Below are 19459 nucleotides of genomic sequence, written 5' to 3'. Positions count from 1 at the left end.
ACAAGTGTTTCCCTCGGAGTAAAACATGTTTTGAGAAAATCTTAAGGGAATTCATATCTCGAAATCTCCGCTACTTTTCGACAAGCCGTCAGGTGCCAATAGTTGACAATTGAGATGGTTAGTTTTAACCTTGAGAATTTTCCGGAATTACTTAAGCTCCCCACTGATGAAAGAAGCCCATATGGCTAATGGTTTTACCAAAACAGTGTACAACCATTTTCTGAATTTCTGTATGTGCTTTTCCTTATTCACATCTTCCTTCACCACCCGTTTATCAAGGTAGTATTCTGGCCATTGATTTCCAAAAACAAATCGTGGGAATCCATGCTTCTTTGTCTTTAGTCAGAAATACAGAACATCTGCCTCTCATACGGGAATATGAAAGAATTAAGAAAAATAACAAAACGGTATTTTGCGTGGCCAAGATACGCAGGTAAATTTATCATTATCATCATAGGATAAACACTTCCAAGATAGACAGGTAGCCAAATTATAAGCCAACTCAAGTAATGTATGTCTTATGGAAAAATGCAGATTCAAGACGAACCAGACCAAGATGAGCAGGTGGCCAACTTGACAGGTTTTACTGTAATTTCAAGGAACATGATCTTTCTGAATTCTGTTATGCGTACACTATCATAAGACCAAATATGAAATATGGAATTATAAAAAAAACTCTTACTTCAATACATCATGAAAAGTAACATCCTCTCCATTATGAAGTCTTTCCAGCTCGTAACACATGTGTTTGTATAGCAGTCTATCTTTCTGTGGATCTACCTCAAGTCTTCCTTTAAGAAGACGGAGAATAAAATTTACCTGAAATGAAACCAAAAAATTATTAAGTAGTGTAAAGCAAAGTCTACAGTTACTATTTAGATGAGTTTGGAAATGAAAGGACTCGCATAAAATCTAAGGACACAAGGTTGCCTACCAAAAAGATTCACTTCACGAGATCGAATCAATTACGTTCTACGCTAGATGTGAGCGGTGTAGCCATTGTCTTCCAAGCTTTTAATTTTAATAATACAGTACTTAACGTATTGCTTACTTGTGGTACAGTCCCAAGCGATGCGAGTTTGCACTTAAAAAAGCCGTAGTTATCACGAGAAGGTAAATATTTCTGTGTAAACTGATTTGCTAGAGTCCTGGCTATACACGACACAAGAGATGGCGCTGGGGAGTGGCAAAGAAATGAACTACATAAAGTGCTGTTAGCAAAATAATAACGTTAACACAAGTACTAAATAACACACACACAGTAATCAGCTAACAAGTTACTCAGGTGATCTCTCTCGGAGGATATCTGGGTGGATGTAAGCACATCACAAGAGATGCTGAAGGTGGCTCCCTTCCTGCAGCATGCATAGACGTATGCGACGACACATGTTTCGTGCTACGCGATGCAGCATAGGCATATCAATTGCAGTAATGCACTGAGTGATGTTCGATTTCAGTGTATCTAAATCAGGAGGATTATTTTCGTTGACTTTCCCCTTCAAATAACAAAACAGGAAAAAATCGGGTGAGGTCAAACCCAGTGATCTTGGTGGAAAAAGACCTGTTGAAATCAAGCGGTCATCAAAAATCTCATGCAGAAATGCTATAGTGTCATTGGACGTATGGCATGTTGCTCCATCTTGCTCTAACCCAGCGTTTCCCAACCAGTGTGCCGTGAATGGGACGCTGGTGTGCCGCGAGGAATCGAAATAAAATTATTAATTTTATAGCAATCAAATTTCAAAACGTAGGGAAAAATGTATATTTGTATTTCACATTACTATGAACCTCTACTATGAATCTACAATTCTAAGTTTCATACCGGGTTACTGTTCTGTACATTTCTAATGTTGAAAAAAGTAGACGTATTTGTTTTCATTGTTATGACCATTATTGCTTCTTTATTGTTGCAGACTATTTCGTAACTTGAAAATTAAAAATATTATGCAATCCTTTCGACAAATTACCTATTTGTGTTTTAAAAGTAAAAGAGATTTGTTTGTTCGTTCGCTATTTAGTGATCTTCCTTCTTAGTAAAAAGTTGGATACAGTTTTTAAAAAGAAAACGTATTTTTAAAAACCTGAGTCCAATATTTCATTGAAAATGTTTTCTGTTTTAAAATTAGAATGAAAAATAAGCATAATGATTTACCACGGGGGGAAATCAATGATTAAGCTTTCTTCTCTGTGAGAAGGAGATCAATAATCACAGAAAAATGCCACTGTGTTTTATATTTACAAATGATGATACCTATAAGTGTGCCGCGAGAATCCAAGTAACACCCGTAGTGTACCGCAAGTTACAAAAGGTTGGGAAACGCTGCTCTAACCACACATCTCGTTCACCTGTATAATATAGGGTTCAACTGTATAATGTAGTGTTTGATCTCAAAGTGTCATTATAGTTAATACTGAACATTCGTACTACATTTAACAGTCCTTATTGGCAATTCTGAACATTCAGATCCACTAATTAGTTGTGAAAGAAGAATGTGTCGATTTTATAGGTAGACTGATCTGAAATGTCTCCCCATAGATGGCTACACCCATGTTCGTTTTCATTTACCATTTTTCACTAAAAACGAAAACAAATAAATGTTGGATATTTAATTTTACATTTCAGAGATACAGTTCCTCACTTTTATTAACTGCTTACTTATTGTATCGGATATCCAAATTCAATTAACATTTTCAGAAAGTAACTCACCCTTTTGACAGGTATCACACCACGCTGATGACTATCCACAACGTTCCATGTATTCTGGAAGTTTCTTATGTCTGCATACGAGAGTAAGGCATCCTCTTCATTCGAATAGAATAATGAGAAATTTTCCATGATGATAGCTACAAAGAACAGACATTTTTTTCTTAGACATACATTACTACTTCATACTACCATTTCTACACATAATTTGTATTTCTGATGCACTTTCATACGAAACAAACTATAAACAATACATTCCAAATCCAAATTCGCACATTTTTATTTAAGTGGGCGAGATTCAGCAAAGGTGTTACAACATCTAACCCCTATCATCAAGATAAAAAATTAAAACAAATGAAACAGTAAAAGAAAATGGGTTTGAAGTAATAAGATTAAATAATCACAGTAAAAATAAAACAGGGTGTCTACTAAAATTCCAAAATGAAATTTCGTGACTTTTTCGTGACCTTTTCTTTACCAAATCATAAAATTTCTTAACATTTTCAAGAGCGAATTTCGGTGCGAATTAGGCCGAATTTTCATCCATGCGATAGAAACTTACCTTGCTTGCGATTTGGTAGCGTCTAAACCCGACCATAGACATCTTTGGTGGTGAATTTTGACGTTTTATAGAACATTTTCCAATCTGTACGTACAATTGTACAGTTAAAAAAAAAATCGTGACCCAAAAGCTAAATTTCGTGACTTTCATGACCGTTTTCTGATTTCGTGACTTTTTCGTAACATTCGTGACCGATAGACACCCTGTAAAAGTACATACACAATGGGACCTCTGAATAACAGACTTAATGAGACATGATCATTTGTCCATAAATGAGGTGTCCTTTACGGAGAGGATATACAAATTTAAATTATCCTCAGCTCATTTGGTGACTCTACGCAGTATACAGTAAATAGATTGATTATAAATGTACATTTAGCTTATAATTAGCGTTCTTGATATATGTGCCATTATAACCGCTACCAGGTTATAGAAGGATCTTTTGCGGACACACTGTATATTTCGTAAAGACAGTGATCATTATTTTCGATTTATACTTTATTCTGCAACGCATATAAGTTCTTTCTTCGGTGGGAATTGCTTCTTTCCCACACAATTGGACAAAGAAGTCTCTCATCGTTTTCTCATATATATATTTAAAACATTGCTTTTAATGAGAACATTTCAGTTAGTGACGAACCATTTCAGTGTTTCTCCCTGACTCATTATATACACAGTATGTATTCTATAGTTATTGGGAACTGAATTAAGTGCTTTCTTTAATCGCTTATGGAAACATTATAATAGATTAGAGAAATACGGGCTGACCAGATGTTCAGCAACCGAAGTGGCACCAACTGCGTTGTTTCGTACTCGTTATCTGTACTTTCTCACGCCAAAGTTATTGTCGTGTCTAGTGCATTATGGGCAGTTGACTAAAATTAACATAAATTGTTTTCTATATTCTGTTTGTATGTGCATACAGGTGAGTTAACTGAGTGATTTTTGAAATGAACTGCCAACACTTTTAGTTGATCATTGCAACCCGTACCTTGAGTTTTGATGCTCAGAGAGTTTGACTCCAGGTCTGGAAGCCGTAACCACGCATCTCGCGTCGAGCTTCAAGTCTGACTTTTTGTTAAGGGGCACAAGCTATTTAGCCGGTGAAGGACGTTTTCTTACGGCTAGCCCCAACTAGTGAAGTCCCAGGTCCGCAGACCTTTTGCGTTTAAAATGTTATACACGCGCCCTCCAACATCAGCATTCTACTTTGGAGAATTTCTTGTTTAATTTGCTGAAGATTCATCTTTACGCTGCGAGATTGTTAGCGCAGCCACTGGATTCATCGTGGGACGATCCAGACAACTTTTCCCAAGTGCTAACTCCCCAAGTGTGTCAATGGTGTGAGAGGAGCATTTAAAGTGAAATCCGAATTATAATCTTACACATTTAAAGGGCTATCGCGCACTGAAAAGTCAAAGTGTGATTTCAGTGACGAAAATTATTTTACATATTCAGTGTTCAGTGTTGTGTTCATTCCTCTTCGCTATTTTATTTTTTTTATATTTATGATAGTGTTCTAATAAATAAGTATAGTGTCATTTAATCCAGTGTGTTTTCGTTGCTTGTATGGGTGATGTTTGTGTGCGTTATGGTCTGGATGACCGTCTGATCGTCCGTGAGGTTTTCGAGACGAGACACCCGAACCTCTCGGCGCCTAATGCTCATCTCATTATTGAGACCGATGAGCGATTTGGGAACAGTTTGTAACTCTTCTTGGAGAGGTCCTTCATCGTCCTGTCCAGGTAAGTTCCAGTCTCAGGAAAATACTTATTGGTAGGACCACGAACCACGAACAGCGACCAGAACTCCGGGTGGTTACAAATAAATGTCTGCCCGAACAGTGACTCGAACTCAGGGCGATTACACCATTATGAACAGGTCTTGGACTCATCACGAACTGAATACCCGTTGCGGTGAAAGGAAAATCCTAGATAATGTTAAGATAATGCTGCTTATGAATAACAATAAATGCTTCGGAATAACACATACAAAGAGAGAGGCGCCAAGGGAATGAGGAGGGAAGCTCTCTGTAAAGAAACAAAAGTTTCGTTGTGGGATGTGTTCATATGAGCGTGTGCTGCAAGATATAATGCTTCTGTAATTGTTTTCTTTTCGAGTGAAAATTATGCAAAAAAAAAAAAAAAAAAAAAAAAGTCCTTTAGTGCGCTTACCAACTCCTAACCTAATAAGAACAATGCAACATTACTAAATACTGAAAATGTGAACGGAACTAATCAATCATGACAGTTTATGAATTTCTTGGAAATAGTCTGCAATAGTTGTTTGTTATGTAATCCTGCGGACACATGCAACCAAGTTCCAAGATGTGAAGATGCCCAATTTATAGAATAGTAAGTAATATATCAATGCTATGACTACCCTTACTGTGTCAATGGTTCGTTCCAGCGAAAATATTTTCGGAAGCCGCTGCTGCTTTTATCTTCAATCACTCCAATTACGAACACGATGAATATACTAAATTCATATATTTCTAGGCCTCAACATGGGGTTGTGATAGTGAACCAAAAAACGAGATGAAATATTTAAGTTTTACGTCCCACGGTTATGCCGGCTAGGCTATATGAGACGATGACGATGAGACATGAATTAAATGGTGGAATGAAGATAATGGGAGGAAAAGGGAGAACCCCGAGAAAACCCATGCACACGGTGTTTGCCCACCACAAAGCTCACTTGGCGCGAGCTGGGATCGAACCCAGGACCCCATGCACCACAAATTGATAGTGGACCAATTGGCTACACTGGTTATAGGGTTATAAAGTGGTTAAGATCTATGTGGGTTTTATTCTGTGAAATAACGGTTTAATAGTGTATAAACTACAAGCTGTGTTTCGGTTATTAGGTTTTAATAGGGTTTGGATTGGGATTTAGGATTTCGATTTCTGGGCTTTCGGCATCTATGGCCATTTAGCCTGTCACGTTTGAGGGATGACGTCCCTCAGCAAGCACACTATCCGAGGAAAGAGAAGAAAGGAAGCGGCCTGGAACCTATAAGTTAGGTACCATCCCAGCATTTGTCTGGTGTGAATGAGGAAAACCTCATTCAGGGTGGCTGGCCTGAAAAAGCATTTCACACTTTTTCGGCCGTGTAACGTAATAGTCCCAATAAATGTATTTTGTATGTATATTGTATAAGAATATTTGTAAGAGCGCAAAGGATGAAAACTACATAGAGGGAGAGATAGTCTTTAATTGACAGGCCTATGTCTGAAGTGAGCTACCATCTGGTGGGCAATTTCGGTACCAGGTCGGGAACTAAGCCGGGCCGTTACGAATTTGCCTCACTTTGGATTTCGCAGGTAAGGAGTATAGTCATGAAATAATATACTTCTAGTCACGGATATAATATATAAAATGTAATTCTTAAATTTCTTTTAGATTAAATGTAAATGGAAAAGGAAGTATTTAGGTATCATCCCGGCATATTAAGGTCTCATGGAAATATATATTTTGGTCTATATTAACCTTCTAAATTTAACCTGCCACGAGGCCATATGCAAACTGATCATTTGTGCTCACATTCAAAATTATTAAACTTGTTATTAGTCTTGAGTCTTCACGAAATTTATGGTTTAGATTATATAAAGGATACCTTATTTAAACTACTATTTCGATATTGCATATTTATATTACTTGTTGTTCTTCGTTACATTTTCACTACTTGTTTAACGTGTATAAAAAGCAAATATTTTTTCATGTTAATAAAATTGTTGCTTTAAAATTAGTATTATACTTCCCACGATATCTATTAATAATCCGGTGCTGGCCTCCGTTGAATTTATAGAATTCACTAGAAGCCAAGCATGTTACAGCCGAGTGCCCCCACCGGGAATCGAACCCGGGACCGCTCGCACCGAAGGCGAGAGAGCGAGTACGCCACACGGGGACACTAGTAATAGGAATATATGTTGGTCAACATATCACAATTTCCATTTTATTTAACATTAATTAAGGATCCATAAACATGTGAATATAGTGTATTCATCGATTTTAGTGCTTGGAGCGACTGGGGATAAAAGCAGCAGGGGCTTTCGAAAATATTCTTACTCGAATAAATACGCGACACTGTAAGGTTAGTCATATTATTTAGTTAAGACAAATGTCCCACATAGTTTCTATATTTCAAAATAATATACAGCTTATGGAAATTTTTTGTTTGTTCAAAAATAAGGTGAACATAGATACGCGCCAAGGTAATAAAGATAGCCAAGTCAAGTTAACGAGTGTAATATTATATAGATATTAATGAAAGAGGAAACAACCGTTTTTTTTAAACACACCATATCCTCTATGGATGTGAATTCAATAACGCACAAAGAGTGAAAAAATGACTGACTGGAGCGGGACTCAAATCCGGTACCTCCGGCATACAATGCCGATGCGTTAACCACTACGTTACCCAGTCCGCTTCCCAGAACAGCCACTCAATCAATGTTACTAAAAGAATTTATCGATCCGATCGGTACATATCGTTAAAATTCTTCAAAACAGCCTCCTTGGGCGTCGACACACCGCTGCCAATGCGATTCCCATGTTGCGAAGGCTGCATGGAAGTCAGCTGCAGTAACCTCTTTTAGAGACTCTGTGACTGCCCTTGGATGGCGGCAACATCGTTGAAACGGTGACCTTTCAGACTTCTCTTGAGCTTTGGGAACATAAAAAGTCTGGTGTATCTACATCGGGGCTGTACGGAGGCTGCGGCAAGGTTACAACCCGTATCCAGACCCAGTAGGCGGTCATAACGAAGGCGGTGTGGGCTGTAGTTTTGTACATGTTGAGGTCTTCGGCGATTAATCTTACACTCAAATGACGGTCGGAGTCCAGATTTTTGTCCAAACTACTCATTGAAGGGCGTCCAGATCAGTGTGACCACCGCTAGTACTTTCGTAGTAGATCTAGTACCTTTTACAATATTTTAGTGTTCTAGTACGTTCACCAACAAATCTAGTACCTTTCTCTTCCTCTTCTTTTCTCATAAATACATTTGGGAGAGAAAAACAAATCTCATGAAAATTTGGCAATGTACGAAAATTTCAATGTTGCTGGTAACTTCTTTTCTGCCTGTTTTTTTCGACAATGATATTTACAAGGGCGGATGTGGAGCATTGGTGCCGTCCGGTCGCCTCTTCCAATTAATAAATGACCACAGTAGACAATACTACATATTTGGTGATCCGTTTAAACAGGAGGCTATTAAGGAATTAAAACTCAATTTTTCTCAATCAGCTCATTTTATGATATTTCTTGTTTTCTCCCGACATCCTCCATATTTGTCATACTTGTGTTACTTTAGTGGTTTTAAAGTGAGTTCTAATACGACAATTAAGGAGGAAATCCGCCATGATTTTTAGTCTGGGAATGTAAAGTCAAAATTCAGAGGGTGTAAATGGTTTGGACGATTTGTATCGAATTTTGACTGTAAAAAATTAAAAGTTAGGGGTTCTTTCAAGAATGTGGGGGTCCCTCCCTCATCCACACTGGAGGGGGAGCTGCCGAAAACCTTCTAATAAGATATTAATATTCTAAAATGTCATAAATAGAGTGAAACGGGAGGAGATAAAATTGTAGTACATTTTCCCCAGATCTAGTACTTTTTTTCTGAATAGGTTAGTACGAAATATTTTTGCTGGATGGTCACACTGGTCCAGATCGTTCCATATCTTCAACGGTCTCCCGTCCGTTCTTGAACTCAGTGAACAACCGAAAAACCTAGGTCCTTGACAGGGCGTCGTTTTTGTAAGCCTCCTTGACCAAGGCAAGCGTTTTGGAAGTGGTTTTGCCGAGATGAAAGCAAAATTTAATCGCATATTGCTACTCACGCGAACACTCAATCTTTCACGTTTTCTGCCGCGATAAAACCTTACAAACAGCTTTTGCGCGACGTATGAGCCTCACTACGTCAGAGCTCGGACGCGACTGCCTTCCGGTGAGTTATTTAGCTGAGACCTCAATCTACAAACTCCCCCCCCCCCCCGGGAGCGCGCTGCGCAGCGGCCAGTGTCATTACTTTACGAACAAACCCTGTAAGTGCCAAACTCGAACGAGATATGATAATATGTACTTCTGGACAAGTACCATGGCACCATAGACTAACAAAATATATGTTACTTTTCTTCCTTAAGAATCCCATAGCTTACATTTTAGTACAATATAAATTTTTAGTATAAAACAAACTTACCTACTAATAAATTAAGAACAATATACGTTATGATGACGTAAAAAGAGCAGAAATAAATTAAAGACGCTGTAAAATTGCCACAGTCTGTTTCCCAATAATTATCCGCCGGCGTACAAAATGGTGGCTGAACCATACAATCATGCATTATTTTGTTCCAGTCTTCGCCAGTTACTATCCGAAACAGCATCGCCACTCCAGTGACAGGGGATTCAAAATTAGCTCGCCTAAAAAAGAATATGTTCGGATGAGTTTACTTGAGTGAAAGACTGAAAGAAGGTGCAGACTAAATTGCAACGATATATCTGAAGTATGATCATAATTTGTTCACCTATACTTTTAATTACTAATTAACTTTTTGTATGTGTAGAAAAAAAAAACCTTGACATTTATAATCCATTGTAAGTAGACGAAATTAAGGCCACAAATTTATACAATGCATACTAAAAGACTCTTATGCACATGTACGAGAAGTGAGAGTTGCATCATCAACGAATGGTTGCAGTATATCAAATCTTACTTTTTCACAAGGTAATCTATATACTTTATTACTGCAATAATATGGCAGAACATGTTAACAACTTTGTGTGCATTCCTTATTGTGAATGGATGCCTCCTTTAGCCCAGTCTAGATCCTAGGCCTGATTCGAACCACGGGAAGGAATCCTGAGAAACCTTTATTGCTGGACATTTGAAGTTGTTCGTGTTGGTGGAATCCTGATTGGATACCTAGATTTCTCCACGGACGTTTGTCAACTGCAAAACGTTACACCGTTAACTAGTTTCTTCCTGCTTCGACAAAACACAGCTGTATTCACAAAATTACGCTTCCTCAAAGCTTCGCACGTATTATTTCTGTTAATAAGTGACATTTAAGCAGCAGATAATCCTTTACCAATCAATTTTAACCTCATTTGGGATCCTCATTTGTACTGACGTTAAGGCCTGATACATGCGGCGAGTTCAGGTTCATGAGTTCAAGGAGCGTTGACCACGAGACCAGGAAGCAGAAATTAATAAAAACTCTTTGAAAATAGAAAAGGGGACAATTCGTCGAATGGCCAAAAGAGGCAGAATCGCCGAAGATGGGAAGTTGAACTCTCATTAGCCATAAGACAGATGTATAAAGATTCTTTACCTCTCAGTTCCTTTACTCAGAAATCTTTTACATTAACTTAATTCTAGCTGCTATTCTTCTTATCATTATTATTATTATTATTATTATTATTATTATTATTATTAAATTTACAAGCCTTGTTGAGTAAAATGTTCTACCAACGAACAATAATCCATCTCCCTTTACGAGGGTTGGAAGCTTAACATCTAACTCTAGTACTCCAGCGCTCTATTGCTATCTACAGAGTGTTTTCAATAAATTCCGGGATGACTCGACATAAAATAGTTAACGATGCAATATATATAACGTGATAATATAAATATATAACAAGTTAATTTCCTACATACATCCCTTCTTTCCGCGTCACACTCGCGGGACCGGTCTAAAGCTCTGCAACGCCCTAGAAAACTCATCCAATGGAATGCTGTTCAGCATCACCTTCACCTGAATTGATGCAACATCCTCAAAATGTCTCTTTTGGAGGCAGATTTGAGCTTAGGATAAAGCATTTAGTACACTGGGGCCAAATCAGGTGAATACGAGGGTGTTCAAGGGTTCTGAGTTTTCTTTTGGGCAAAACTGAAGCACAAGAAAACTGGTGTAGGTTGGCGCATTTTGGTTCTACGAAGATAATGATATCCATACGCGTTCTGCGTCATTCTGTACGTTTCAGACGCGGTTTTACAGCATTTACTATAGGTTGATTGCAGTACGTTGCTCCATTCTCTCAACACTGACAACGAACAGAAAAACACGAATGTGACGGCGGTGGTGTGGTGAACAGCATTCTAGTAGATGACTTTCTTAGGGAATTCCATTGGATGGCTTTCCTAGAGCATTTCAGTAGATAGCTTTCCCAGGATATTCCAGTAGATGACTTTCCTAGGGCATTCCATTGGATGTCTGTCCTACAGCATTCCAGTAGATGGCTTTCCCAGGACATTCCAATGGATAACTTTCCTAGAACATTTCAGTAGATGGCTTTCCTAGGACATTCCAGTAGATGACTTTCCTAGGGCATTCCATTAGATGGCTTTCCTAGGGCATTCCAGTGGATGAATTTCCTGGGCATCCCAATGGATGAATTTCTAAGGCATATCAGTGGATGACTTTTCTAGGGTGTTAAAAAGCGTCTACGACCGGTCTCGCGAGTGTGTGATGCGGGAAAGGATACATGTAGAAAAATATAGTAGTATTAAATTTTTCTCGAATTGCAAAGTATTTTGTTTCGAGGTATTCTCGGGACTCATTGAACGCACCATATATTTTATATTTTTTTAACAAATCTTTAGGTTTGTTTGGTGGAGATATTGCCCCTAAATTTAGAGGTAACCCTGTAAATCAACATTATTGTTGTTTTCATGTACAAACTGAATGGACGATTATATTACCGGTTTATTTATGTTATAGTGCGTGTCTATCGGCCTTGACTGAAGTTATTTGCAACCAGATGGAGTAGCACTTCTAGACTACATTAGGTTACCAACAACATCTGTGTGTACTAAGGATTCTATTTAGTATGCTTAGGATCTAGGGTTGACTTCTACACACATCTGATCTTGTATTTCTTCCACGCTGGGTTTACTCGCAATCCATGAGGGTTTGGTCGTAACTATCGTCCAGAATCTACTGTTTGTGCCGACTCTGTCAAAAATTAAATCAACGTTGCATATCTAGGCTAGTACAGGGTTTCTCAACCTGTGGTACACGTTTCATTAGTGGTACGCGAGCCGCTGTTGGTGGTACGCCAGTGGAAAAGTTTGAGAACCTAGTGCAAATACGTACATAATAGCACTTTACATTACTTAAATGCTGAGAGACTACAAGAGATTACAAAATTGTCAACACGCTATTCTTCTAAATTATATAGGTATAGTCAGGAACAAAAGTTCTTTGCATTTAGTAAAATTTATTTTGGGAATAACGGCGGAACGTACACAGTTTCACCAAGTTGTAAGGCTGGAACATACTGAAGATTACATTTTTTTTTAATTTACTCAAATTTTCTGAAGTTATTTAGGAAACTAATTTTATTAAACAGAAAAAAAAACTTTTGTCGCTGACTTTACATACAAATATATTCATTTATGAATAACAATTTTTTTTTTCTTTTACTGCGCCCATCTAACTTACAATTGGATTGATACAGCCAAAATAAATTACCTGTTAATTAAATTACAATTTAGCTGTAAATTTTAAAAAAAAATTAAACACTTAAAAACTTTCTCCCAGAAATGGAAAACAAATAATGAATAAATTCTAAACTACAAATATAAAGCAAACTGAAACCAATGTGGACCAAAGCCACTTGGCGTAACAGTCCATTTTGAGGGCCTGAGCCGCTCCAGCGCCATCTGTAAAGCGACTGTCTGAACTACGTCCAACGTAACAACGAGCACGTAGTCAGCGCGCTACGTCGCCCTGTCAATAACCGGCGTATCAAGAGCTTTCTAGACCCAGTTTGCCTCACGACGCTGGGTGGACGCTGAAAATTGGGAAGCATCAGCCGGGAATCGAACCGCGTGGACATGAGTCCAAAGCTCTAACCATTAGACTACAGTGTCACCTGGACGAGTAAATCTACCTAGTAAATTACCAACCATAAATTACTTGTGCAGGGTGTCTACTGGAATACCAGAAAGTAAATTCATGACTTTTTCATGACTTTTCATGACTTTTTTGTTCAAATTTTCATGACTATGGCGATAAAAATTTACCATTAGTAATAATAAACCCCTACCATCAGTGGTGCATCGGAACTATGCGGGTTGCTAGTCTTAAATATCACTTATTCTGAATCTTAAAGAAAGAATCTAAAATTCTGCCTCCTTGTGGTCGAGCACGGAATAGCACTTACCTAAATACGGGCCTGCCCTTACCAGTGAATCACTCTATACTGTATTTGAAGTTTTAATTCTGAGTATAATTATCCATCTAGCAGAAGTTTGTCTGAAATTAAGCACTCAGAGAACTGCCCAAAATCAAAACAAATTATAAAAGAAATTCGTTTTAAAAAAATAGATCATCAAATTTAAAATCTGCAAACTCAAACGAATAATATTATTTGCATAAGTCTAAAGGCCCAAAAATACACAATTTACATTTCTTAGAAGTAAAGAAATAGCAGATCAGAAAGTTGGATAGTAAAAAGTTGTTACTATATTACAGAGACTAGAAGATGAAATGGGGAGCAGCTAGGAAGACAGTAAAGTAGCAGTTAGCCAGCACTAACTTGTGGGGGAAATTCTCACAATTACTGACCTGATACAACTGTTTCAGTACATGCAGTATGAGGTATAAAAGTGTGAAGTATAAAAATATACTCTGAGATTTCAGATTTTCATGACCAGTTGGGTAAATAAAGGACTTTTTCATGGCTTTCGTGACCACTAAGCAAAATATATGACTTTTTCATGACTTTCATGACTTTCATGACCAGTAGACACCCTGTTGTGTAAAGTAATTACTACAGTAAAAGTAAAAGTAATTACATAACATAAAATATAGAAGAGCGAATATTGTTAACTGTGTGATGCATCAACAGATATTATTATCTTATTAAACCTTGACGCACTGAACAGGTAACAATATTCGTTCTTTTATATAGATTAGTACGTCAATATGTATAGATTGTTGTAAAATAAAATAATTTAATATTGAAGATATCAGTAGAGGTATGTCAGATGGTAAAGCTTATCGTCAACAGATATCTAAATCTGCATTCAAGTAACTCATTCTCATACCTGATATATACTCGTAAGTCCGCATTCAAGTAACTCATTCTCATACCTGATATATACTCTAAAATTTGTATACAAGTAACTTATTCTCATACCTGATATCTACTCGTAAATCTGTATTCAAGTAACTCATTCTTATACCTGATATCTAATCTAAAATCTGCATACAAGTAACTTATTCTCATACCTGATATCTACTCGTAAATCTGCATTCAAGTAACTCATTCTTATACCTGATATCTACTCGTAAATCTGCATTCAAGTAACTCATTCTCATACCTGATATATACTCTAAAATTTGTATACAAGTAACTTATTCTCATACCTGATATCTACTCGTAAATCTGCATTCAAGTAACTCATTCTTATACCTGATATCTACTCGTAAATCTGCATTCAAGTAACTCATTCTCATACCTGATATATACTCTAAAATTTGTATACAAGTAACTTATTCTCATACCTGATATCTACTCGTAAATCTGCATTCAAGTAACTCATTCTCATACCTGATATCTACTCGTAAATCTGCATTCAAGTAACTCATTCTCATACCTGATATATACTCTAAAATTTGTATACAAGTAACTTATTCTCATACCTGATATCTACTCGTAAATCTGTATTCAAGTAACTGATTCTCATACCTGATATATACTCTAAAATCTGCATACAAGTAACTTATTCTCATTCTGATGTTTACTCGTAAATCTGAATTCAAGTAACTCATTCTCATACTTGACATTTATAAATATCTTATTACAGATGGGATCGGTTTGAACGGGTTAGATCTAATATTGCAAAATTAATTTTGAAGAGTGTGGTGTAACCACGATTCTAAACTGATTATTCTTTAGACGCAGATATTTTAAAATAGCTCTTTAAATTGAATTTCTCATGCATAAGAATTTGACTAAAAAACTTCAGCTCAGACTTACAGCCTACTAAGAGTGTTTTCAGTGTGATAATCCATCTATATAACTAGGGGGCCACGGTGGCTTAGTGGTAGAGCGTTCACCTCCGGGGCTTGGGGTTCCTGGTTCGATCCCAGATCGCGCCAAGTGAACTTTGTGGTGGATACACATCGTGTGCGTGGGTTTCTTCGGGGTTCTCCCGTTTTCTCCCACCTTCTTCATTCCACCATTTTATTCATTTCTCATCATCACTGTCTTCTTTAGCCTAGCCGGCATAAGTGTGGGACGTAAAGCTCAAAGATTTCATTTAATTTTTTCCATCTATAACTATCAACTATGTTTCTCTTAAGCTTCTGTTGCTTCTTTCTATTCAGTTTAATATATATCCAGTTTGATCCTCAACGACCAGGAAATATGACCTTTATGTCTTCTGATGAATTTGTGTACCATATCCAGAATTACGAAGAATGATTTTGCCGTCTCATCAGAAGTTACACAAAAGTTATATTGGCCTATATTTCATAAATTAAGCTCCCTCAAGACTATGGATTAGCGTACGCGCCTGTGGCGTGGGAGACTCGTGTTCTATTCCCGGCGGGAGCCCATGTACTTCGGATCCCACGTTAAGCTATAGCCTCGCTGCTGAAAGAGACACTAAACTCAAATCTCATTTCACCGCCTGTACTTCATAGATTGTTTTAGCGTAACAAAGATGATCTAACTGTTTTCCGGTTATAGACTCTAACGTAGAATTCCACATTCCCTTTACGCCCTAGTATCAGTTACTTAACTCCAAATTATCGTGTGTCGCCTGTTGAACATAAGAAAGAGCGAGACTAAACAATGTATTCACTGTATAATCTAATTTGTATTGCAATAAATTTAATGTTATGTTCGTAATCTTACCTTCCAATCGCTTCTCCATATTTGACGGTTCCAAAGAGCAAAGTACCAGCTAAGGCATAGAAAAACACCAACAAAAACATTCCAAAAATAATGAAGAAACTTTTATAAACTGATACTCCAACTGTAAGCATCAACATCTTTAGAGTTGCGTGTTTCCCAGTGATTGTAAAGAACCGCAGTATAACCACCATAAAGCCAAATGAATACGACAGATCATTCTGAAATAACGAAGAAGAAAATGAAAACATTTTACGTGACATATACTGCTCTCATGGTAGAATTTAAACAGCAAGAAAATTTCGCAGGGCAAAGAATCAAATCCGGTTTTCCGGCTTACCGTGCTGATACGCTAATCACTACTCAGTCCGTCCTCAGACCAGATACACATTTTGACTCTTGAAAAGATTAATTAAACTGGCCACTTATTGAGTGCGCTATGATTTTACTGATTGACTGCACCAAATTTGCTTCACTTAAGAGAGCTGCTGGAAAAGTTTCTGCAAACTACTACTCACAGTGATTCTAGTGTTACGCTATTATAAAATTCGAAGAATATACCTTTTTATGTTTAAATTATCTTTGTTTGTTTGTTTTAGGCGATTCGTTTATTTTTCACAGCAGTTTGAAAAAGTAGTTTTGCGTGAGAACGAGCATTCACTTTTTAAAATTTGAAATCCAGTTTAACACCAAAACAATGCATCGAGCAACTTAATTTGGCTTTTGCGGAATGAACACTATCGAATATGACTGTGTATAATTGATTTTCCAAATTCCAGCGTGGTTGCACATTCTTTAATGATGGATTCCATGAAGGTCCTCCAGCTACATCTGTTATTACCAGTAATGTTGACTTCTGCGTGAAACGATTGAGAGAAATCAGCATGTGACATACCGTGGGATTCAGGTATCCTTCAACATTGACACGAAAGCATTATATACGATTATGCATGATCACCAGAGCGTACGGAAACTTTCACGCTGCTAGATCTCACACAACTTGACCGAAGGCCAGAAACAAGCTCGTGTCAATTGGTGTAAAGAAATGCTACAAAAATTCAACCAAGGTAAGTCAAATTTGCTGTACTACATTGCTACAAAGAATGAAACTTGGATCTATTCGTATGAACCCGAAACTAAACTGCATTTCACTGTTTATTTTTAGTGCTTTTTGATAGCTTTTATATAATGTCAACGCTTCTATCACATATAGAACAGTACTACACACGAACATTTTATGAGTCTTTTTCTCAACTCTTTATTCAACGACTCCCAAAATACTATTTTCTTCCTCCTAAAGGCTTCTTTCGCCATTCCTATCCTTTTTTCGTTTCACGTTCGCACTTCATGTTACCACTAACAAAACTAGTCACATATTCTATTTTCTCCGCTCCTATTTCTATATTTGACACTGATCGCTTCGTTCCAATCACCATGGCTTTTGTCTCTTTGTAACATTTATTTTCATCCCATATTCTTCACATTCTTCAAGTTTTCTAACAACTTATTGATTTTCTTTGTATGACTAACAGACTACATAGCTAATACAAATTACGAAAACCGGAAAAATGTTAACATTTATATACGCTTATTATACTAGGCAATACATAAACATTCAAATAAAATTTGTCAGATTTAGCTAGTCAACGAAAGCTTTTAATTTGGTAAGAATTAAATTACTTAACCACTTATCAACACGATAAAATTAATACCTTAAATGTCTGTTTTTAAAAGCGAGTTAAATCAAGAATTTTAGGAATGATCAAAAAAAAAAAAAGTATCAAAAGATTGGGATCTTCGCCAATAATTAAATTTTGGATTAGGAGCCATAAAATTTTTGAACGGCCCCTAAATCGAGTTTTCGCATTTTTTACGGAATAAACAAAAGGTGATAGTTTGGGTTTGGCTACACTATATATACTTCTCCAGATATAAGGCTCACAGGAAAATTTTTGATTGAAATATATTGGATCTTTTGATCAGGGGCCACAAAATTCTCGAACGGCTTCTGAATCGAGTTTTCGTTTTTTTTTTTTTTTTTTTTTTTTTTTTTTTTTTTTTTAATATCAAAGTTTTTGACTGAATTTACTCAAAAACATTTTGAATGCATTAATCAAATTTGTTACATCGTATCAAATCAAGTTAACAATTTTATACAGAATTTTTATTTGACGATTCTAATGCACTTTGACATCTGCCTACTATGTATACTAAGGATGATATATAAAAATGTATGCTTACTCGTAGAGTAGAGTTGATCACAATCCACACCACACCAAATACTGTAACAAAGAGATCGTATCGATTCCGCCTAGACTGCCAATAACCTCTTGGAGTAAATGCTATATTTTTCATCACAACTTCCACTACAAACACAAGCGTTAGAATTGTGCTGACTGTTGCTAAAGGGTCTGTGTGGGATTCTCCTTCTCGCCACTAGAAGAGGAAATGAAATATTATTATTAAATTACATATATGGCTTAACAAGAAACATAGATACGTAATTAAATTACAATCTGAGAGTTTTACTTGTTTTATGTCATTGAACAAAAATAAACTCGATTAACTATCCGACACGTGGTTTGTATTTATGAACACCAACACGTGTTTCTTATTTATAAATAAAATCACGTACTCTTACAAGAACTACTACAAGCAAGCAGACAACAGACATTCTAGTCCTCGTCAGATCATGTGACAGAAGAGTAACACTTGCACCACCACTGTCCAGAAGAGGGTATAAAACATCACGTAAGGCCTTCACCGACATCAGTTTCGTTTGGTCAAATTCCCTCTCTTAGCTTGCCTGAAGCTCTGCGGGATACCAACCGCTCTTTCCGTGCCTGGAGCACTGAGAATTCTTAAACCTCTTCCACTTAGCTTGCCTAGAGCTCTGTGGAATATTTCTTTTGGCTCCCTGAGGCTTGGGACACCTCTTTTACCACTTTGGTTGACCACTATGCTACCCAGTCTGCCCTCATTCCTGCATTCAGTAATATAACAATAATACAATCGTCAGAGTTGTTCTGAATATGGACACTGGACCAGGGTGTCTACTAAAATTTCAAAATGAAATTTCGTGACCTTTTCTTTACCGAACCATAAAAGTTCGTACCATTGAAAAACTAATAAAGTACCTATATTCTTTAGCACTTATCTTTATCTTATCTCTACTTTCAAAGACCGTTTCCTGGAGCGATAAGACTTTATGTCTTCTTATAATTGAATAAAGTGGTTAGAAGCATAGGTGGTTTCGGCGATGCAATGCGATTACATCGGTACTGCTCAATGATGCCAGATGAAGGTCAATCTCCAGAGGA

General features: G+C 37.0%; 1 protein-coding gene across 5 annotated transcripts in view; it reads right to left on the bottom strand.

Annotated features, from left to right (window-relative positions):
• na (sodium leak channel non-selective protein na) overlaps positions 1-19459 on the bottom strand; it is a 151033-nt gene that overhangs the window by 32954 nt on the left and 98620 nt on the right. For all 5 annotated transcript variants that reach the window (XM_081756863.1, XM_081756858.1, XM_081756860.1 and 2 more), the window contains 5 exons: positions 18381-18575; positions 16143-16360; positions 9469-9692; positions 2708-2844; positions 683-819 (listed from right to left, as the gene is read on the bottom strand). In XM_081756863.1, coding sequence (XP_081612989.1) covers positions 683-819; positions 2708-2844; positions 9469-9692; positions 16143-16360; positions 18381-18575 — 911 coding nt within the window. The remainder of the gene's footprint in view (positions 1-682; positions 820-2707; positions 2845-9468; positions 9693-16142; positions 16361-18380; positions 18576-19459) is intronic.

This window comes from Thermobia domestica, chromosome 4, assembly GCF_964235325.1.
Source record: "Thermobia domestica chromosome 4, izTheDome1.hap1.1, whole genome shotgun sequence".
In the NCBI taxonomy this organism is placed as follows: Eukaryota; Metazoa; Arthropoda; class Insecta; order Zygentoma; family Lepismatidae; genus Thermobia; species Thermobia domestica.
This window is presented reverse-complemented; position numbering and strand designations above follow the sequence as displayed.